Source organism: Semicossyphus pulcher, unplaced genomic scaffold (genome assembly GCF_022749685.1).
Source record: "Semicossyphus pulcher isolate SPU_LCO1_2020_fin unplaced genomic scaffold, fSemPul1.0.p SCAF_9, whole genome shotgun sequence".
Classification (NCBI taxonomy): Eukaryota; Metazoa; Chordata; class Actinopteri; order Labriformes; family Labridae; genus Semicossyphus; species Semicossyphus pulcher.
Genome location: NW_027211770.1, coordinates 32,517,908 through 32,541,578, shown reverse-complemented (window position 1 = coordinate 32,541,578; position 23,671 = coordinate 32,517,908). Strand labels below are relative to the sequence as shown.

At 45.5% G+C, this 23,671-nt stretch overlaps 1 protein-coding gene across 1 annotated transcript; it reads right to left on the bottom strand.

Moving 5' to 3' along the window:
- Window positions 1–1,519: 1,519 nt before the first annotated feature.
- On the bottom strand, window positions 1,520–19,163 carry trim33l (tripartite motif containing 33, like). Its single transcript, XM_069656459.1, has 14 exons — window positions 18,958–19,163; window positions 15,773–15,835; window positions 15,364–15,499; window positions 14,583–14,709; window positions 13,535–14,026; window positions 11,064–11,178; window positions 9,096–9,242; window positions 6,777–6,888; window positions 4,870–6,377; window positions 4,170–4,351; window positions 3,827–3,932; window positions 2,915–2,971; window positions 2,655–2,780; window positions 1,520–2,164 (listed from the first exon to the last, which is right to left on the bottom strand). The coding sequence occupies exons 2-14, from the start codon at window positions 15,812–15,814 to the stop codon at window positions 1,871–1,873; spliced, it is 3,444 nt and encodes a 1,147-aa protein (XP_069512560.1). The 5' UTR covers window positions 15,815–15,835; window positions 18,958–19,163; the 3' UTR covers window positions 1,520–1,870.
- Window positions 19,164–23,671: the final 4,508 nt, after the last annotated feature.

Below are 23,671 nucleotides of genomic sequence, written 5' to 3'. Positions count from 1 at the left end.
GTCTCTGTAGTTGTTGTGTCCCTGTAGTTGTTTTGTCTCTGTGGTTGTTTTGTGTCTCTTTGTGTCTCTGTAGTTGTTTTGTGTCTCTTTGTGTCTCTGTAGTTGTTGTGTGTCTCTTTGTGTCTCTGTGGTTGTTTTGTGTCTGTTTGTGTCTCTGTAGTTGTTGTGTGTCTCTTTGTGTCTCTGTAGTTGTTGTGTGTCTCTTTGTGTCTCTGTAGTTGTTGTGTGTCTCTGTGGTTGTTTTGTGTCTCTGTAGTTTTGTGTCTCTTTGTATCTCTGTAGTTGTTTTGTGTCTTTGTGTCTCTGTGGTTGTTTTGTGTCTGTTTGTGTCTCTGTAGTTGTTGTGTGTCTCTTTGTGTCTCTGTAGTTGTTTTGTGTCTCTGTAGTTGTGTCTCTTTGTGTCTCTGTAGTTGTTGTGTGTCTCTGTGGTTGTTTTGTGTCTCTGTAGTTTTGTGTCTCTTTGTATCTCTGTAGTTGTTTTGTGTCTTTGTGTCTCTGTAGTTGTTTTGTGTCTGTTTGTGTCTCTGTAGTTGTTTTGTGTCTCTGTAGTTGTTTTGTGTCTCTTTGAGTCTCTGAGGTTGTTTTGTGTCTCTGTAGTTGTTTTGTGTCTCTGTAGTTGTTTTGTGTCTCTTTGTGTCTCTGTAGTTGTGTGTCTCTGTGGTTGTTTTGTGTCTCTGTAGTTGTTTTGTGTCTCTGTGGTTGTTTTGTGTCTCTGTGGTTGTTTTGTGTCTCTTTGTGTCTCTGTAGTTGTTGTGTGTCTCTTTGTGTCTCTGTAGTTGTTTTGTGTCTCTTTGTGTCTCTGTAGTTGTTGTGTGTCTCTTTGTGTCTCTGTAGTTGTTTTGTGTCTCTGTAGTTGTGTCTCTTTGTGTCTCTGTAGTTGTGTCTCTTTGTGTCTCTGTAGTTGTTGTGTGTCCCTGTAGTTGTTTTGTCTCTGTGGTTGTTTTGTGTCTCTTTGTGTCTCTGTAGTTGTTTTGTGTCTCTTTGTGTCTCTGTAGTTGTTTTGTGTCTCTGTAGTTGTTTTGTGTCTCTGTAGTTGTTTTGTCTCTGTGGTTGTTTTGTGTCTCTTTGTGTCTCTGTAGTTGTTGTGTCCCTGTAGTTGTTTTGTCTCTGTGGTTGTTTTGTGTCTCTTTGTGTCTCTGTAGTTGTTTTGTGTCTCTTTGTGTCTCTGTAGTTGTTGTGTGTCTCTTTGTGTCTCTGTAGTTGTTGTGTGTCTCTTTGTGTCTCTGTAGTTGTTGTGTGTCTCTTTGTGTCTCTGTAGTTGTTGTGTGTCTCTTTGTGTCTCTGTAGTTGTTGTGTGTCTCTGTAGTTGTTGTGTGTCTCTGAGGTTGTTTTGTGTCTCTTTGTGTCTCTGTAGTTGTTTTGTGTCTCTTTGTGTCTCTGTAGTTGTTGTGTGTCTCTTTGTAGCTGTTGTGTGTCTAACATGAAGTCTTGTGCCTCAGCTAACGTGGATGAACCTGCTCAGCCTGCTGTGACCACGAGCGTCACTGCTGATGAAAAACAAGTGTTTTTACATCGATGGTTATTTATTACAGAAGATACTTTGAGTATAAATACAGAACCAAATATAACAAAATAACAGACAAGAAAACATCTGATAGAAACACTCAGCGTCTGTTCAGCGGAGTCATTTTCAATAAAGTTTCTGCATCAACTGAAAGAAAACATGTATGTAGTTTAAAGCATGTTTTTAATTAAAAAATAATACATTTTTTGTGTTTTAAAGTCTGCAATATTCTCACATCTCTGCTGTCATCAAACAACATTCAGATTAGAGGCTCAACACTGTCTGAACTACAGCTCCCAGAAACCCTGAGTGATGACAACACTTGTGGTTGTGGGGGGGTCAGAGATGATGTGACCCGAGGCAGGGTCATGTGTCTGTCTTCCTCCTCTTGGCTCTCGGCGATGCGGTCAGGTCCATAAACTTCCTCAGCCTCTTCTTCATCTCATTCAGTCTGGAATCCCTGATGTCCACTTCCTCTTCCTGTGATGTGACCTTTGGCCCCTTTACTTCCTCCTCCCCCTCTCCTCCAGGTGACATCAGGGTGTGTGTGTGTCTGCTGCTGCTCGGTAGATTCAGGACTGCAGGATGAAGACCGGAGCTGAATGTTTCCGTCACTCTGTTCTGAAAACTCTCCTGCAGTTTGTTTACTGCGCCGTCGTCCTGGAAACAAGACAACAGGAAGTGGAAATCACCACATTGGGCCGCACACCATCTATCAGCTGATTGACAAAATAACAAAGATTTTCTGTTGATTGAATGATTCATGGATTTCTAATCGTGTCTGTGTCATTGACTTTATTCTCAGTGGTTGTATTCGAGCTCTGCTGTCGCTGCTGTGAGTGAATGATAAGAGCTGATGCTCAGTCAAATTACATGTTTATTTTACTTTTGCATCAATGTGATGAAATATTTTTGTTTAATCCAGCTTATCAAACCCTGCTGTATTGTTTAACCAAGCGACTGTGGAAGCCCTGAGAGGACAGTGAGAATAAATACAGCTGCGTCTGATCTGAACACGTTCATCTCCTTTGTTTAGGATGTAAACAGGTGGAAGCAGATCACACCAGAAGTCCTGAACTGATCCAATAGAGGAAGGAAAAATTGGTTTGGCAGAATATTTTTGATGTTAAATATCAGATATGACTTGAACCTGTGCGGCGTCTTTGAAGAGTCTCCAGATGTCGTAGAGCAGCTCTGCAGATGTTTGATACGCAGGAGGGCGATGAAGAGTAAGACGCTCCGTCATCGACTTCAGACGAGACCGAACACGACCAAACTGGAAACATAACCATCACGATTAGACTGCAGCAGCCTCTGGTAGAGCTCCCCCTGCTGGACGAGGATCCACATGTCCAGCAGTGACCTCATGCTGGTTAAGAGAAGAAGAAAACCAGAGGAGAATGTACGAACCTGAGAGGGCAGACTGCAGCCTTCAACCTTCAGGTAGAGCAGCAGACTCTCACACCTCTGTGACATGAACACAACACACAAGAGATCAACACTGATGTGACACAGATAGTAATAACACTAGAAAGTAAGCAGTGAGATGATGTCATTAAAGGGTCAAAGTACAATAAGTGTGTGAGTGTCTCCAGTAGATGTGTTCATGCTGCAGCAGTGAAACAGGCTGTAACGGCTGCAACATAATCCTTGATGGGTCAAAGGTCGTCCACTAAAAGTTCTTGTTGTTTCCACCGACAGGCTCAGGTTGTTATTCTAAGTGTGTGACAACATGACAGAAAGGATCCCTACAGAGATAGACCTTTTTGTTACAGAGGAAGATGATTGTTTTAACCACACACAGACGTTACATCGCTCTCTGCACACACACCAGACTCCATTCAGAAAAACAGTCATTTAACCTAGCAGAACAGTGGAGTTGCTTGTTATCTGCGGCCTTAATATGTTAGTTTGTTGGTGTTATTTTGTGACTTTGCTGGTTCATATGGTTACTTTAGATCCCACATAATATCTGTGTAACATGCAATAATACAAAAACACTGACTGATCAAAGCAGCTGTAGATCAGTCCTCCTTCTGTGTTCTGGGAGCTAAAATCACCTGTTTTATCAATGGAGTCTGGTGTGTTTGCAGAGAGCGATGTAACGTCTGTTTGTGGTTAGAACAATCCTTTCCATAATGTTGACACACACTTAGAACAAGGTGTTAGCTATGGTTTAAAATGCCAGAGTTATCCATTTAAAGAGCTCTAGTTGATGCTGTGTGTGTGTGAGTGTGTGTGTGTGTGTGTGTGTGTGTGTGTGTGTGTGAGTGTGTGTGAGTGTGTGTGTGTGTGTGTGTGTGTGTTTGGGGGGACTCTGACCCTCTGGTCCAGCAGACTGAGAGTGGGACTCTGAGGTGGTCTGTCAGAGCTGTAGGGGTCTGAGAGGTCTGTCAGGTCTTGACACAGGGAACAGCTCCACTCCTTCCTGTAAGACAAAGAAGAGGGGCAAAGCGACATCACAGGCAGTCAGGACACATTTACCCCATTTAACTATTTCAAAAGATCTGTTTGCATCCCAGCATGACTACTGCGTTAAACTTCCTGCTCATTTTTCAGAATAAAAGTCTTGGTGTGAAGGGAGCTTCCTGGCAGCCCAGTACATTATTTGTTTTCTATCTATTCTGAGGTGGATCGTTAATGAATAACTTGGGTTGATTCTCACCAGATGTCCCGTCCTACAGGAGGAACGTGACAGCCTCTGTGGTATCCCCGACCGCACGCTGAGCAGATTATTGAAGCGTTGGCTGATCCGCAGGCAGAGCAGCTGACGATCTGCAGGGTCAGAGGAGACTCTGGGGATGACGGCGGCTCTATGAAGTCATCTGTGATGTCATCATTGTAGGACTGTGACACAGCAGAGAGGAATACATCTGTATGGGTTAAAGTTACCTTGGAGACAAATCATTTTGATGATCGTGCAACACTTATCCTACATATGAGCAAATCTTCAGATAAGAATCATTTCCACAGAATAACAAACAGACTCAATGCAAAGACGCACATGGATGTAAAGTTACCCCGAGCGACGCAAATCTGATAAAATGATAGTGGATGGAGCCACTGTGTCTCACGTCTCACAATGGTTTGGCTTATTTATTAGCTACTAAAAAGCTAGTAGACCATCAGATTCCCGGCAGAATGAGATTGTGTCTGTGGTGGTAGCTGACCCTAGTATGTTATTTATCATTCTGAAGGAACTCAAATGTTCTCTGTTGGGAGATTACAGCTGGGTGAACATCGCTAACTGGTTAAATTAAAAGAACTGGTGTTAAGCATGATTACAGCATGTTAGCCTAAATAAGTTAAGCTACAAATTAATGAACTACAAAAAAGGTTCATGTGATAATTCACAGGTGACCTACCTCAGAGTCCTCGCTCATTTCTTCCAGGTAAATCTCATCTTCAGCATCACCAGGGACCAGACGAAATCCAGGGAGCGGACTTCCAGGGCGGGACGGACCTAGAGGCAGTCTGTACAGAGACACTCTGGGCTGCCATTGGCTCATACTGAAGTCTGGGCATCCAGTCACTGAGCTTGGTTCCTCAGTGTCTATGTCCGATACTGCTGGTGTAGGTGGCTTCTCTTCAGGTTCTGGTTCTTCAGACACGGTGGAGGTTGGTTCGTTCTCTGCAGGCTCCTCCTGCCTCAGTGTGACCTGCTGTACGCTGCTATCACAGGCAGAGTCAGCCACCGCCCTCACCACAGGACTAGGCTGCTGAGGTTTCACAGAGGAGGAGCAGGGGCTGATATCACACACGAGTCGCTGGGGCGACGACTGAAGGCAGCTTGTTATATCAGCAGAGGCTTTACTATGCACTAGTTGGTGTTCTGGTGTTTGTTTATAGGCTGGCAATGGTTGGTGTTCTGGTGTTTGTTTGTAGGATGGCAAAGGTTGGTGTTCTGGTGTCAGTCTGTAGGCTGGCAATGGTTGGTGTTCTGGTGTTTGTTTGTAGGATGGCAATGGTTGGTGTTCTGGTGTTTGTTTGTAGGATGGCAATGGTTGGTGTTCTGGTGTTTGTTTGTAGGATGGCAATGGTTGGTGTTCTGGTGTTTGTTTGGAGGATGGCAATGGTTGGTGTTCTGGTGTCAGTCTGTAGGCTGGCAATGGTTGGTGTTCTGGTGTCTGTTTGTAGGCTGGCAATGGTTGGTGTTCTGGTGTCAGTCTGTAGGCTGGCAATGGTTGGTGTTCTGGTGTCAGTCTGTAGGCTGGCAATGGTTGGTGTTCTGGTGTTTGTTTGTAGTCTTGCAGAGCTGAGTGATGTGGTCTGACAGAGATCTGGTTCCCTGTAGCCACCACAGGGAGCAGCTGATGACAGCCACGGATCTTCTGATCTTTTGCCACAGTTTCTTTGCTAGTCTCACTGTTACTGGTCCAAGTTATTGCAGGTGGGGTGTAGGACCTACTCTGACTGAGCAGCAAAGGTAACTCAGAAAAGCAGGACGCCTGGTACACAGTCAGAGTGTTGGTCCGCATGCAAGGAGCAGGCTGGTATGTAGGGGGGGCAGTCTGCTGGTTCAAAACCACTAAGGGTTGGATGAGTTTGGGTGCACTGCCAGATGCTACGACAGGCTGCAGGATTACTGAGGTACTAATGGGCTCAACTGTACTTTTTAGCGGCACCAGCTGACTTGGTTTTTTCAACATGTCCCCCAATGTCTCACTGGAGTTCGCCAGAAAATTGGAGGTAGCAAGACTGGCTGAGGAGGTGCAGGTGAGGGTGTGGGTTAGGGACTCTGAACGTGAAGCGGACAACTGACTGGACAAAGACTTTGATGCTGAGGTGGCTGTGGACTGGGAGGAGGAGGAAGCCGTGTTCTCACTAGAGGCTTGGGCGACAGAGAAGGGGACCCATAACACTTGAAGTTCACCTGGAAACACAAATATCAAACATATACTTCCTCCTCAGTGGATCTCAGGGCAGTAAATTCACTTCTGGTCTGAACAAACTTTTATGATTATTACATCATAAAACGTGCGCACTATATGACTACCTCTTAAAGCACTGGGAACTACGGTTACCAGAGGTGTCATTTCCATATAACAAACATATCTTGTGATGGAGTTGACTTTCCCCCTTCCGACCCCCCCTCTTTGAGCCAACACTGTTACTCTTTGGTCACTTCAGTAACAATTGCAAAGAAATGTGACAGTAAATACGTTCGTTACAATGTATAACAGCTCAAATCTACAGATACCAGATAGAACATTGAAATCAGACAAACAACATGTATAAACATGGACAAACCAGCAAAAACACTTCAGTTTACCAAAGTTCAAAATGGACTTCAGAGCCATCCTATCAGAGACGACCTTCAGCTGAGACATCGTCTGAGGAGGAGACAAGTCCTGATCATAGAGGTTCGTCAGTTGAGCACGAACCTGCGGACAGAAACCCCCGGAGGTCAGACATGTTCAGAGTCTCTGCTCTATGATAAGTCTGTTAGTTTAGAGTCTGTCTGACTAAACAACTTTGAGGCACAGGTGTGAATACAGTTAATAATGTTATATGTACAAGCTGAAAACAGCACCATTGGACACCACATGCTAGTGGCACTTTTTTTGAGGGGGGCTATGAGGCATCGTCCCCCACGAGACCAGAGAGCTCCAGCTTAGAGTGAGCATCGCCACCCCCTCATCCAGTGCTTAAACCAGCGCCTCTAGCGGTCAGGAAGGATGAACTAGAACGAGAGTTACTTATGTAACTATGGTTCTATGAATCCTTTCTGACCGCTAGAGGCGCTGGTTTAGGCACTGGATGACTTATACCAAGGTGGTTGCGAGAAGATTCTGTAGGAACAGATCCTCCAGTGACAACGGAAGATATAGACTAGTCCGGGTCATCAGGGGTCACGCGTGACTTTGTTGATATAGCTACTCAACATGTGCATGCGCAATATGGTGTCATGCAGTGCTTAAAGGTCGCATATTATACTCCTTTTCAGCAGGTTCACGTCGGTCTCAGAGGTCTCAGAGGTCCCAGAACGTCAATTTGAAGTCTGTTGCCTAAACACCCAGTTTGTTCCTGGCCTTCAGCCAGCCTGTAACTCCCTCTACTGAGCTCTACTGAGAATGAGCTGTTTCTGTGTCTGTAGCTTTAAATGATAATGAGCTGTGCCTGTCCACGCCCCTCCCGCTCCGGTACCATGCGCTAATTCGGTTGCTATTGGCCGGCTCTGCCTTCAGTCAAAGAGGGACAGGCACCTTCCTTCAACACCGACTCTGGTTGGCTATTGTAGGCTGAGAATCAGCAATGGAAGCTCCTATTGGATCAAATGAGACCTCTATAGAAAGCTGAGAAGCTCGCCTCCACTTTGATAGCGGAACGGAGCGGCACTTCAAAGGGAATATGAAGTTATTACAGTAAATACACGGGGAAATGCGACATTTCTGAGGGCTGATTAGTAACGATGAACGGCGATCCGTGGATACTTACTGATGAAATAATGCTTTTGGACTAAATACTTTACTGGATTATATCATCTGGACCTTTAGCAATGTACCAGGAGGGAATTTATGAAAATAATATGCATCAGTGGAATACAGCGAGCCTTCATCGGTGAGTTACGGCAATTTGGTAAATGTTTGTTTATGTTCTGTTGCCGTTGATTGCACCCGCTGTGGTGATTGGATCTTTTAATGGTTCATATCAATCGAATCTTGAGCTTGATCGTAGCTTTCCAACGATGTGACACACGAGCGGCAACATGAAGTTATCATCGTAGCTGCAGGTCAAATGTTGTAGTAATCGCGATGACGGCCCGCCGGCGGGCCGTAGAGTGGTAACAGGTTTTAACGTAGTGTAAGGAAACTATGTTACCAACAGTAACTTACATTAGCTGCTATGCTAAAACCACATTCAACAGGCTATCACGCTCGGTAGGCCGATACAGTAAAGCAACATGACCTCAGACGAAGGAGGTAAAAATAGACTCCTGTGCTCGTTTGTGCAGCCAACAACAGAGCACCTGCCGTGCTTCGCCCGTACCTTCGCCATGTTTATTTTACCGGAGCAGCGTTTGCGAGAAGAACAAAATAGCGCCCGCGAGGAAGTTTCAGGGGGCAGACCAAACATTAATCTGGGGCGGGGTCACCAACCTGGAGGAGGTGTTATTGCCCTTCATGACGTCATGTAGGGAAAAGCTGCAATCGGGCTGTTTCAGCACACATTTTCTGAGAAGTGGAGCAAGAGAGGAGAGGACAGACTTTTCTCATGTCGGGGGGGTTTGTAGACGGGCAGGGGGTGCATGTTATTGTTAGGAAACCATTCCAAAGGGAATTTTGCATAATATGGGACCTTTAAAGCACCACCTCTGGCGGTCATCCAGGATTCATAGAACCGTAGTTACATACGTAACTCTCGATTTATGTCCAAGTGTTTCTGACAGGTTTACTTTAATCATCTGAAGCTGTATATTTTGGGTAGTGAGGAGGGGCCTCAGCTCTCCTGGTTCTGACTCTTCCTGTAAGTCAGCATTGAATCATGAGTCTTCCATGAGTGCTTGCTGTTCAGGTGACCTGGTGACGACCTTCATGTAGGCTCTGATGATGTGATGTGGAAAATAAAACAAGGAGGGAGTCAGACGTACCTGTTCATTGTAGCCGAGCAGCTCTGACAGGTCGCTGCTGTTTCTGGCTCTTTCTACAATCTCCGTCGCTGACTGGTGATCCTGCTGCAGCTGCTTCAGCTTCTTCATCCTCGTCTGAATCCGCTCCATCTCAGACACACTCACCTCCTGCTCTCACACAAACACACATATTACACAAACACATATATTACTTGGTGCTATACATATTATTTGTATAGCACCAAGTCATAACCAAAGTTATCTCAGACACTTTACAAACAGAGCAGGTCTCGACCGTACTCTTTGTTCTTTAGAGAGAGACTCAACATGAATCACCATGAGCAGCACTTAGCACTTGTTTAACATGAACACATGTCTGTGAGGGACACGTCTGATCTCTGCGAGGGACACGTCTGATCTATGCGAGGGACACGTCTGATCTATGCGATGGACGCGAGGGACACGTCTGATCTATGCGAGGGACGCGAGGGACACGTCTGATCTATGCGAGGGACACGTCTGATCTCTGTGAGGGACACGTCTGATCTATGCGAGGGACGCGAGGGACACGTCTGATCTATGCGAGGGACACGTCTGATCTCTGTGAGGGACACGTCTGATCTATGCGAGGGACGCGAGGGACATGTCTGATCTATGCGAGGGACGCGAGGGACACGTCTGATCTATGCGAGGGACGCGAGGGACATGTCTGATCTATGCGAGGGACGCGAGGGACACGTCTGATCTATGCGAGGGACGCGAGGGACATGTCTGATCTATGCGAGGGACGCGAGGGACACGTCTGATCTCTGTGAGGGACACGTCTGATCTCTGTGAGGGACACGTCTGATCTATGCGAGGGACGCGAGGGACACGTCTGATCTATGCGAGGGACGCGAGGGACATGTCTGATCTATGCGAGGGACGCGAGGGACGCGAGGGACACGTCTGATCTCTGTGAGGGACACGTCTGATCTCTGTGAGGGACACGTCTGATCTCTGCGAGGGACGCGAGGGACACGTCTGATCTATGCGAGGGACGCGAGGGACATGTCTGATCTCTGCGAGGGACGCGAGGGACATGTCTGATCTATGCGAGGGACGCGAGGGACACGTCTGATCTATGCGAGGGACGCGAGGGACACGTCTGATCTATGCGAGGGACGCGAGGGACACGTCTGATCTATGCGAGGGACACGTCTGATCTATGCGAGGGACACGTCTGATCTATGCGAGGGACGCGAGGGACACGTCTGATCTATGCGAGGGACACGTCTGATCTATGCGAGGGACATGTCTGATCTATGCGAGGGACGCGAGGGACACGTCTGATCTATGCGAGGGACACGTCTGATCTATGCGAGGGACACGTCTGATCTATGCGAGGGACGCGAGGGACATGTCTGATCTATGCGAGGGACGCGAGGGACACGTCTGATCTCTGTGAGGGACACGTCTGATCTCTGTGAGGGACACGTCTGATCTATGCTAGGGACGCGAGGGACACGCCTGATCTATGCGAGGGACGCGAGGGACACGTCTGATCTCTGTGAGGGACACGTCTGATCTCTGTGAGGGACACGTCTGATCTATGCTAGGGACGCGAGGGACACGTCTGATCTATGCGAGGGACGCGAGGGACATGTCTGATCTATGCGAGGGACGCGAGGGACACGTCTGATCTATGCGAGGGACAAGTCTGATCTCTGTGAGGGACACGTCTGATCTATGCGAGGGACGCGAGGGACACGTCTGATCTATGCGAGGGACACGTCTGACACGCACATCAAAGGATACCCATGTACCCCTTCAAAATAAAAGCACAGCATCGACTTTTTGCCACAACTCCTTTTTTCAAGCACACATCAGGACCCACTGAAAACATGTTGACTCCACAGCTGAACATGCGACACTAACAGAGTCTGTTCTAATGTGGTCAAACAGCAGACAGGTAGTAAACCCGCTGTAGAAGGTTGCTCCATGTTTTACCTTGACGTTATTCAGGATGTCCTGCATCCTCTTCTGCATCTGCTCAGCGAGGACTCTGTACGAGTTCTGCAGCTGAGTCGTCAGATGATCCTCGCTCTCAACGATGTCCTGCAGCCTGAAACATAACAACGCACAGGAAGGAGGTGTTCACAGTTTCCTGCTAGGATCTGCTTCGTATCGGGTTATGTGTTGACAGAAACCTGGATGTGTTACCAGGAGGACTCGGATCAAAACAAGGAACCTGTGGTATGTGAACACCGGATCTGGTTTGGGACCAGCCTCTGTGTGTTCAGAACATTATGAAACACCTGCAGACAGACGATCGGAAACCTTAATCCTGTTTGATCGTGTAAACAGGGAGATGAACAAACAGCTTTCTTATGCTCCGTGTAAACATCATGACTCAAGCCAGGACCAGGCTAAAACATTTAACCTGGATCAGAACCAGATTTAGAAATCCCATTTTCTCCCCTCCAGGATCACATAATCCAGCTTCCTGTTGGCTGGGGATGGGCATCATTCAGATTTTAACGGTATTACTACTCTATCGACAATGATCCGGTTCTTTAACGGTCTCCTTATCGGTTCTTTTTATTATTTTTTAACAGAAAAACAAAAGAAATTAAGAATTTAAGATTGCTTTATTTTCTGAAATGTAAAATAATTATTCACAGCAAAAGAAACAGCGATGTTTAGACTGAAGCACTCAGACAGCTGTTTGCACAGATCGCTGTGTTTCCACCTTTACAGGCAGAAGTGTTGCTGTGGCAACGAGCATCGTCTCTTCTGATTGGGAATATGCATCACAGACGGATGTCTTAATCTCATTGCAAATTAGAAACGGTCGGTGACATTAAAGTGCAAGATAACGTTTTTGTAGCGATAACAAACAGAAGTGTATTTTCTTCATTTCTCCAGTTCTGACAGCAGAACCGATAACGTCACAAGATTATCAATACTCCGGTCTTTCAGAATTCAGCCCCGGGGCCTGTATAATACTGGGGATCAGCATACCTACTGGACTGGACCTGATCCAGATCCAGACCTTTCCAGATTAGCAGAGCTCTAAATGAGACTACACAGTACATACTTTGTCCACAGGGGGCGCCACAATCAGCACAATGAGCGTTCCCCACAGCTGCTTTAAATGAAACATCTAATGTTTGATGTTGATGCTGTTTGGTGGATTCTTTCTTTTATGAAGATAAAATACTTTATTTTTTAGAACCCTAATGTCTACTTTATCTCCTCGGTCACTGTAGAGATACACTAATAAATGTCCACAGTCTAAGCCAGTGGTTTTAAAAGTGGGGGCCGCCAGGGGGCGCAAGGGGGGGGCTCAGAAAATTGGAGGGAAGATAAGACAAAAAAAAAATCAAATTCAGCTGCAAATTTGGCATGACGACAGCATGACGACGGCATGACGACGGCATGACGACGTCATAATCTGTGTAGACCTGGTGGTTGTTATCAAGCTGCTCTGCTCCTCAAGCTTGCGTGTAGCTAGCTAGCGCAAAATGGACAGGTTTTTGACAACAAATAGACCGAAGGAGCAGACCAACAGCCCTGCCATGGAGGACTCTGCTGCAAAAAAACTTAAGAACTCATGGCCAACTAAAATCCGAAAATATGAGGCAGCATACATTAAGTATGGCTTTACAGCAATACAGAAAAATGCCTCACACAATTGGAGAGGATTTGATTCTACCAGCTACCAAAGACATTGTCCGAGAATTGCTTGGTGAGGATGCTGCCAAAAAAATCGACGCTGTCCCACTCTCTGATAACACCGTGAGCCGACGGATTGGCCCAGGACGTATCTGCTATTATTGAAGAGTGAATAACAGTAAGAAAATACATTCTAAAAGTTGTTTCTTTACATATTTTGTAGCATCGTCTGTGGGTTTGGGGGTCCCCAGCCAGAAGCTAATGCTGTTTGGGGGGCCTTGGCATGGAAAAGTTTGGGAGCCCCTGGTCTAAACTACACTGTAAAATGTTTGATCACATTCATCTCCTGAAGTCAGCCTGAGTCCTCCCTCTGCTGGATCAGGATCCTCCTGATGTTTGGATCACAGTTTTCACAGTCTGAACACAAACTGGAGGTTTGATCCAGAGCAAAACGATCACCTGATCTAATCCCATTTCTCTTTTGAACAACGCTTTCTCAAGATGTGATCCAAGCCGACAGCTTTAATCTGATTACTTTTGAACACCTGGGCCGTGGATAGAGACGATCCACCAGACTAAAGTCAGTCCAGCAAACATTTGCCATCTCCTTCTGCTCAGCCTTCGTGCTCTTGGTTTGAGTTTCATTAATATGCAGAGTTTATCTAACTGTCCTTCAAAGTGAGATTACGTCCACAGCGCGGCTGTCTGCGGAGGACGCTCACAGATGTAAAGAGAAAACTTTGTTTCATATCTAAGTTCTGTGTGATGACAGATGGAGGACGCTGTAACATCAGACCGCTCACAGGGAAAACTGGGAGGCACACACGGAGGCTGAAGCGCCCTGGACCCTGGGTGTGAAACAGACGCCCATCAGGTCATTAAAGTCATTGTGGCGGAGCCTCCATGTGAGCGCGCTGACGGAGTGAAAGTGCGTAGGGAGAGTGGTTAGGGAAAGGCCCCAGGACACCACTAAAGGTGTTATATCCACACAGCCGTTACACGACCTCTGACCGTCATTGAAACCCCCACATTCCAGGATGTGGAGGAGTTTCTCTCGGTCCTTTTGTTGGAGGTCAGCCCGGAGACCGAAACATGACTCCTGCTGCAGAGGAGGCGCAGAGACACGAGAAGCTTCCTGTTTCTGTTTCTCTGGAATCACTTCTCCTCTCTTTCTGTACCTGATCTCCATGTTCTGCAGGCTCCGCCTCACGGTGTCTCTCTGCACTCTGATTGGCTGAACCAAGATCTCCATCTGCTTCTTCAGACTGACCAACGCTTCACTGACAAACATATACCTGAGAGGGGAGGAGGAGGATGGCGGGGAGAGAGGGAGGAGAGAGAAGAGAGGGAGGAGGAGGCATCGTGTTAAAGAAAGCTGTGCCGACTGCGTTGGCTGAAATCAGCTCTTATCAGACGTTGGGGTCTGACTGTTCTCAGTGAGGTGGGAGACTTGGACTGGCTCGGGTCGTGTTGGCCTGGTGCTGGAAATGTGTATGCATTAGATAAGGAACATGACATGGGGTCATATATATAAAAGCTCACTCTGATAGTTCAGCTGTTTAACCTCAGTGGATCAGACAGAGGAGAGACAGAGCCAGAGCACAAAGACACTTTCAGACAACGGTCAGAGCTGCTGCGAACACTAGCTCAGCTCATTTGTAGGTGCTTAGCTTGTTTAGCTTGTTAGCATTCCTTTTCCCTTCTGTTAGCTCCATGGTTCGGAGGTCTCCTGTAATCACTGTATAAAAGAGCTTCACCTTAAAATTCAGTGTTTCTCCAAAGATCTTAAGCAGAAACAAGCGAGTGAGTACCAAAAACCTGCCTCCTACGAGGTGGGCGGAGTCAGCGTACCTGTGGTTCATGTGAGTGATGAGCTGACAGTCTCTGCAGGTGAGTTTCTTGCAGGTGAAGCAGAAGAGTTTGAGCGGCTCAGAGGGGTGGAGTCTGCAGAACTTGGTGGGTGGAGTCGCGGCGGCTCCTGGTCACAGAGAGCAGACACAGAGGAAGTCTGATAAGATAAAGCTTTATTGATCCTCACAGCAGCTCAGAGACACTGAAGAGGCAACAGAGCGTCTCCCGTCTCCAGAGGCTCAGAGTGTGAGACTACATGACAGAAAGGATCCCTACAGAGATAGACCTTTTTGTTACAGAGGAAGATGATTGTTTTAACCACACACAGACGTTACATCGCTCTCTGCACACACACCAGACTCCATTGATGAAAACACTGATTTAAGCTCACGAGAGGGGGTGCTGCTCTGCTGCCTTAATCTGTTACTGTGTTTGTTATTCTGTGACTTTAGTGTTTAAATGAGACGTTTGGATTCAACACAATATTTGTGTAACCGAATGAACACAAACAAACGTACTGGTAAAGGCAGAGGTCACTAAGAAGCTCCTGTGTTCTGTGAGCTAAAATCAGTGTTTTTCTGAATGGAGTCTGGTGTGTGTGCAGAGAGCGATGTAACGTCTGTGTGTGGTTAAAACAATCATCTTCCTCTGTAACAAAAAGGTCTATCTCTGTAGGGATCCTTTCTGTCATGTTGTCACACACTTCATGTGACTATAACCTGTGAGGTTTGTGATATTTAGACTTAACTAAATAAAATATAGCATCAGTAGAGTCTCTGACCCGCCGGCGGCTGGTTGAGGATCCGGTGAGATCTAGTGATCGTCACTCTGCGATGAGCCGACAGGCAGGCTTCACACAGAGCTTCATTACAGTCCACACACCAACAGCTGGTCGAGGAGCTGTCACAGCTGCAGCACTGAGGAGGAGATGAATAGGGGAGGGGAGACAAGGAGAGGATGGAAGGAGAGAAGAGGAGAGGAGGGAGGAGGAGGACAAGAAGGAGGGAGAGGGGTATTAGGAAAGAAGGAAGAGGAGTGCTTCTTAAACTCAAGGAGTAAGAGTTCCTCTATGTGTTGAGACTGCATTCAAGAGTTCAAAGGTGTGTTTAAATGATTGTGAAAAAGTGACCTGACCCTGCCCAGGCACCCTGTCGGCCCTCTGAGGGTCCCTGAACCACCGCTTGTGTTACCTGCTGACTGAAAGTGTGTCCTGGTTCTGCTGACGTCTCCATGGTGAGGAGAGAAGTCGCATCCTGGAACACAGATAGAGGATCGTACTCATGTGAAACACCAACAAACATGTCAATGATACACATGATCAGTGTTTACATGTAAACATTCATGAAACACGAAACAACACGTAAACAGCACTTTAAAAACATGTAAACAATACTTTAAAAACACATAGACAGCGTGCAAACACTTAAAAACATGTGAACAACACAAACAGCATGCAAACAACACAAAAAACAAACATGTAAACAACACGTAAACAGCATGAAAACAATACTTAGAAAAACGCGTAAACAACACTTAAAACCATGTAAACAGCATGCAAACACAGGCAAAACCTGAACAACACGTAACCAACATGCAAACATCACCAAAAAAATTTCACACGTAAACAACACGTAAAAACATAAAGAACATGTAAACAACATGTAAACAACATGTCAACAACACATAAACAACACGTATGAGCCTCCGTGTCGCGGTAACTTCTGGAAGCAGACGACTGACAGCAGGAGAGCGGACTCTCGGTTTTATTACAAGTGAACTCATGAACTGAATACATTTTTACTTCTTACAAATCTGCATCATGATGTTGATGTTTGGGCAAAGGTACGACCCGTTAATAACGAGTAAATCACGCGGGAAAAGGAAGTCTTGATGGATGCAAGGCTGGCGGGTTCTTTAGCTGACACCACCACAGTGGATCGGTAGAAGTCTCTGGTTAACTGCCTGGTTCAACACACTGGTCCCGCGTTCAATGCTGGTGGTGAAAAGCCGAAGGGGGACTAAACTCCTTAATTAACTCGTTATGATAACTTCAAAGTAATCTCGCCGGCCGAGCGATAATACTTTCAAACTATAGAAGCAAGCCTGACTGATGCGGAAAAAGGAATGTGAACCAGGCTTGCTTCGCTGAGCTGGATACTATATAATGATATGCGTGACTTTGGTGGTCGAAAAAGAATTAGCTAAGATGAGGACAAAAGATCGGACCAAAGCAAGCTTGTGGTTTTATCAGTGTCGTGACTCATCACTTAGTGGGCGGGGTCTCCGGCCCTCGTCTGACCGCCCAAAACTTTCTTTGTCTCTAAATAAATAATTTTCCTCTACAATCACAAAGTTAATTGTTTACATGTTCTTTGTGCAAGAGTCACATATTCTTTATCCCTGTCAACAGTCATTAGCACACGCACTGAATGAAACAAAAGCATAATCATGAACACACAAATAACTGCAGCAAACAGGATTCAGAAACATTATAGGCTATTACATGTTGCATCAAATTCCTAATTGACTATTTCCAAGATCTAACTTTATCAAACTAAAAGAAATAGTTTGTTTTAATTAAGACAGCCGGAGTATTAAGTCACAGACATATTGATCACGTCCACTGGGGGGCAGTGTGACCACACAGGTATTTTCATATCGGAGTCAAAATGTAATGTGGAGAAGCGGGAATTGAACCATTTTACTGGGAAAATTGAATAACATGAACTTGATTACTGAATGATTGGACCGCGAGTTCACCTCGATTCAGAACTGATCAGAGAGTAACTCGGAGCGCACACAGGAATGCTCTCAAATGTACGACTGACATCTGTTTTTCAGAGTGAGAGCAGGAGGGAGGAGGAGGTGTGCGTGTGTGTGCGTGTGTGTGCATGCATGCGTGCGTGTGCGTGTGCGTGCGTGTGTATGTTAAGACGAGAGAGAGGAGAGACAGATCAAACACAGGAGAGCCAATCATTGTCATTCAGTTCTTGTTGGTTCCCTTCGTTCTGTCTGAGGTTTCTTCAGTCCTTCTTATCACTACAGTCTTTTCAGTGTGTGTGTGTTAATCCCTGGTTTGTGGGTCCATGACTCCCATCCCAGGCGTGACTTGAGAGGTATGAGTGTTATTGCCATTTTAACCCCTTTGTCTTCTGAAAGGTTGCTTCCTTAGGGGTCTGGAGAACCGAGATTTGGCTGGGTTTGTCAATGTCGTGTCTAAAAAGACCCTAGGCCAAGGGTCAGGTGAGGCCTGAGTCCTCTCTGACCACTGACAATTAAAGTTCAAAAGTGTCTAAAGTTCAGCCCACAAACTCTTTAGTGGGAGGATCAAGAGGCCCAGCACCGGAGAAGGTTTGTACAGATGTATAATTGTTTTACTGGAGGGGTCCATATCTTGGTTATCTGACTTGTCGCACTGGAACGTGGTCAACTCAGGTGTGACGTCATTCCCAGTTCCAAATTCCGACTTCCGCGGTAAATGAGGGGTAAGGGCCCGATCAGACAGGACGCGTTTTAGCAGCTGGGGGCTTTTTTGTCATCGTTTTCGATGAGAAGCGAGTTTTTGAGGAAACGCTCTGAGCACCTCGAGTTGAAAAAAAACTTCAACTCAAAGCAGAAAAGCGGAGAAAAAAAGCCCCGTCTGATCAAGTGTTTAGTTCCACAGAAAAGGCAGTGCGGTGCGCCTCGCGTTTTACAGCCTGCAAAACGCATTCTGTCTGATCGGGCCCTAAGCCTGAGCTGTGAACCCAGTATCAGGGAGAGTCGTTAGTACCCTCTGGTGTGGATGGGTCGTTAGGTTAACATGATCCTAAGTGTGAGTGTGATCTCAGCTGTTTGGGCTGAGAATTCAACACTGCATTGTAAGGGCCCGATCAGACAGAGCGCGTTTTGCAGGCTGTATAACGCGTTACGCTCACCGCACCGCACGGCCAACAGTTGAAAAAAAGAGCAGCTCGCTGCGCCTTTTTTTTCTACTCTTGTTAAGGCAACCACCGAATCATAGCTGTCATTAACCTAACCGTTATATTGTAAACTGACAGAAGCCCCGCCTCTCCTTTCATCCGATTGGACAATCAGAAAAAACGCCAATGACGTCGGGCGTTTTTTCAACTCGAGGCGCTCAAAGCGGAAAACGCGAGGCGCTCTGCAATGCAAATGCAGCGCGCAAAAAGCTTCTCATTGAAAAAAAAAAAGACAAAAACTGGCATTTTGCCTACTGCTGTAATGTTATTTCTTTTTTTCTAGAGCCTCAAGTGGCCACTCGAGGAACTGCAGTTTTTTGCACTTTCACATTGGCTTCTTTTTTTCAACACCGGAGGTTGCCGCTTGCGTGTAAACAGGTACCGCTAAGCTAACTGACACTACTTTGACTTACCGTTGCATCCGTTACGCCCTCCCTGAGACGGTCTCCCTCCAAACACGTCGATGAAAATAAGAATAAACGTAAAAAATCTCCGTTAATGTTTCATATTCCTGTTTGTTCGTTTTCAGTGTCGAGGAGTTTAAAAGTAAAACAACTTCAAAGTCCACAGTGACTACTTTTTCTTCTTCTTCTTCTCTTGCACTAAGGTGCTTCTTCTTCTGCTTCTTCTTCTTCTTCTTCTTCTTCTTCTGTTGGATTGGCAGACTAGACGCGGCTGTCCTGAGGTGGTTTTCAAACCAGTTTATAGGTGCATTACCGCCATCTGCCGGACTGGCTGTCTCTATTTGAGCAGATTGAAACGCCGCGTGTTTTATCATTAAAACAGATATTAAATCAGTTCTTCTGAATAAGACATAAAAACGGAAGGTAAATTATCACCCGAGTTTTGATATTTCTCATGTTTTTTGTCTTATATGGATCATTTAAATTGATTTATTTAACACATGATTAATATGACAGTATTTATAGGTAAATATCATTAAGTAGTAAGTAGAGAATTATTAACCCTTTTTTCTTACTGTTTTCATTAACTATTAACGAAGTCGTTGCTCCTTGTCGTGTCAACTCTGCCAAGTGTAAAACATGTATTTCTATATTTCTATATTTGTTCTGACATTAAAAAAACACTACATGATTTGATTATTATTGTTGTTTTACTTTGCTGAAGTTTTTAGTTGGTTCTTTAAGAACACAAAGCACATTTTAACTTTAATTTTTACAAAACTAAATTACTTGGATGGAACCAGATTTTTACAAACAGCTGAATAATAGAAAGAATGTGACTTTTTTATTTACTGAAATATTAGGAAAACAACAGTTTGGGAAGTACATCAATAAACCAGGAAGACCTCCGACAGCCATCACACAACCTGTTCAACAGTAAGAGCAAGAAGAAGAGGACCGTTGATCTTCCAATTGTTTTATTTAAATATTTTAATGGAGTGAAAGTTTCTCCTTTTGTACCTTTAATGATATTCTTCTTCTTTAGTTCACTGTTATCTCATAGTTAAAGTCGTTTAAATGTAAAATGTGACTGACTGAGTCTTCAGCAGTCTTCTGTTTAGAGAACGAGTTGAGCTTTATCAGAATGACCATATTGATCAGTGTAGCATGGCACCAGGACGGATCCTGCAGCTCTACCCCCTGAGAACTCTGATTTCCCACATTCCTGACAGGACACTAAATGAATCTCCAGACGGCTGCAGACCAACTGAGGTCTTTGTGTGTGTGTGTGTGTGTATGTGTGTGTGTGTGGGGGGGGGGGGGGGGGGGGGGGGCATTTACAATAGGATGTGTAGGATAATTAACTAAGTGCTTGATTAAAGGACTGTGACACAGCTGGAAAGAACTCGCACCCAAATCTCCTTTGAGGACCCCCCCGCCCACACACACACGCACACACACACAGCACATGAAAGGAGATCTCTCTATCCACAGACAAATGCATAACAAGTGGTGACGGCTGATGTGTGTTCACACTCTGCTGATAATAAAAGTGAAACCTGACATCCGTCATGTGCTTTTTATTCCACTTGGGGGCGCTACAGACGTTGATGTAAACAGAGGAGGCTGCTAAAGGGACAGTCTTTAATCACAGGTGTAACTCCTTATTTTACAGCATTTGAAACATGTTTGGTTTAATGCGCCTTAAGTTCACGACTATTTGTTTTATTCACTTTAAGCTCTAAAGACAAAGTCCTTCACGAACTCTTCAGTGATTTTATTCATATAACGTTCTCATTTTCACATATTTTAGGTTTTGAATGACAAATAGAAGACGGCATTGCTCTGTTAGGCTGCTGCTGCTTACAGAAAGGATCCAGATACAGAAAGAGTATGATACTTTTATTTACCACAAACAGACGTTACATCGCTCTCTCTGAAGCCACCAGACTCCATTGATAAAAACACTGATTTTACCTTTTGAGAACATCAGAGATGCTTGATGACCACTGCCTTCATCAATTAGTTTGTTTGTGTTTTTGTGTGACTTTGGTGATTTAAATGGCGAGTTTGGATCCAACATTATATTTGTGTAACACACAACAACAAAACAGACAACCAGTCAGCAACAGAGCAGCAGCTCCTGTGCTCTGAGCTTAAATCACTGTTTTTCTGAATGGAGTCTGGTGTGTGTGCAGAGAGCGATGTAACGTCTGTGTGTGGTTAAAACAATCATCTTCCTCTGTAACAAAAAGGTCTATCTCTGTAGGGATCCTTTCTGTCATGTTGTCACACTTAGAATAACAATCTGAGCCTGTCAGTGGGAACAACAAGACCTTTTAGTGGACGACCTTTGACCCATCAAGGATTATGTTGCAGCCATTACAGCCTGTTTCACTGCTGCAGGATGAACACATCTCCTGGAGACATTCAGACACTGTTTGTTCCTTTAATTCATTTTGAAGCTAAAATCTGGATGAATAGATTTTAAAGTAACAGAATGAGTCTTTAAAACATGAAGTCACTCAGATCACTGACATGCTGCTGAGAGGACACTGCATGTTTCACTGTCGAGGCCCCTTCATCACGTTTAATCCACAAGGTCTCATTTCAGAGGGAACGACTGTGACACTTTGGGAGCACCAGAGTTCCTGAGAGTCTGCACCATGACAACAAAGCCCCCCCCCCCCCCCCCTGTTTGTGTTTGTACAGTTTCTCTGCTGTGACGTCCAGCTCCATTCACCTCCCATCAGGAATGTTTGTGCACAAGAACAGACGGGGTTTGTAGGTGTGTAATCAGTTGTGGTGCCGTGCTGGCAGAGCTTATGTCACCACACGGGGTGATTTCAGTGCTGAGCGTGCCGCGTGTTACGTAAAGATTACACAATTTACACACGAGATTTGGTGACTGAGCAGAAGTCGCTCCTGCTTGTGAGATTCACTCTGATCTGAGAGAGTGAAGTTTGTATCCGCAGCTGATCACGTGTGTGAAATAATGACTGATTCAATGAGGTCCTTCATGTCACTCTTCAGATTCTTTACATTTATGAAAAAGATTATTTTTTATAGAAGTCCTTTCCTCGGTCGTCTCTCCTCTCCGATAAGATCGTAGATGTTTCTGCAGCAGGCGTCGGCAGAAACTTGCTCTCCGTCTGTCCTCAGGCTGCAGCACCTGTACACCTGCAATAAGACCCAACCTCAGGTAACATACTTACTTTTATAAAGTGCGGCTAGTACAACACAGGAGCAGGACACATTAAGCAGAAGCAGCCTGAGCCAGTTAATGAGGTATCTACTGCTCGTACAGGAAACTCTTCTAGTGTCTCTCTAATCAATAAACAAACTATTTGATCAATAACATCATCAGTAACACAACAGTCAACAACACGACTGAGCGTGATGCTGATGTGCTCGGCCTGTCTGAATGCGTTTTGTTTATGCTGATCATTTTAACGGCACGCCAGAGTCACTGTGAAAAACACAAACAGGTGACATTCGGTTTCCAGGTTCTGCTTGATGAGCCGAGCGTCGTCCCGCTCGACTCCATCAACTTCAGCTTTCCTGATAAGCTGAGGTCCGACCGAAGAGGAAGCTCATTGTTCTTCTAGAGAAACACCCACAGCAGAGGGCCGGGCGGGGGAGGAGGGGGAGGAGGGGGAGGGAGGTAGGGCTCCTGCGTCAGGCGGCGGGGGGCGTCATGAGGTGTGACGGAGTTTCTGCAGAACGACAGCGAGGAGGAGAGACAGGAGGACTCTGAGGTCACAGGGTCATCCTGGTTCAGAGCGTTCAACATGTCGATGATAACACACTGAGCATCAGCGTGCAAACGCACACACACCCACACACACCCACACACACCCACACACACACACACTCTCTGAGCTGAGCTTCAAACACACATTTAAACCGTGAGTTTATACCATAGACTGTATAAATCAGGAGAGAAGGAGGAGCATTTTCTCATAGACTTCTATAGGATCAGACTTCTTTATTCCCCCTGCTGGCCATTAGAGAGAATGCAGGTTTAAGACACTTGCTTCACTTTGACACCAAGAGGCTCCGCCCACTTCTTATACCCGGTCTCTGATGAATACTTTACAGAGTCGTTGATTTCAAACAGAACCTTTCAGGAGGAATGAAAACATGTTGGTATTTATTGAGCAGGTTTCAGGATCCTGCTTTCTCACAACGTGTGAGACCTCAGACTGAACACACAATCTTTGGTCTGACTAAAGAGGAGCTCTGAGACTACATCACATGATGGTTCAGACCAATGACTGTGAACTCTGTTGGCTATTCTTCGAACAGAACGAGCGTGTGAGGGCGACTGAGGGTTTAATTGGACTCTGATTGGACGACTTTGGCGGAGAGTCAGGAAACAAATGAGCAAAGACTCAGTGACTGGTTATCGAGTTGTTCAGGGCGTCTGTGTCACTGCAACGTGAAACCAAAACCAACTGACTCAAATGTGTGAAAGCTGGAAACATGCTCGTCAGTCAGACTTTCAGCTGTGAAAATAAAGTCATTAACTTCCTCATTTTAAGGTTTGACCTTCTTTTACAAAGAACTCGTTCAGTGCTCCTCCCAGTTTGGTGTCAGTACGTTTCAGAGCCTTTAAGCTCAATGAGTTATTCTCAGTGAATGTTTCAGAGCTGGACAAACTCTGACTTTGTTTCTGCTGTAAGAGGTGAAATCAGAGACGTTCACAGACGTTTGTCAGATT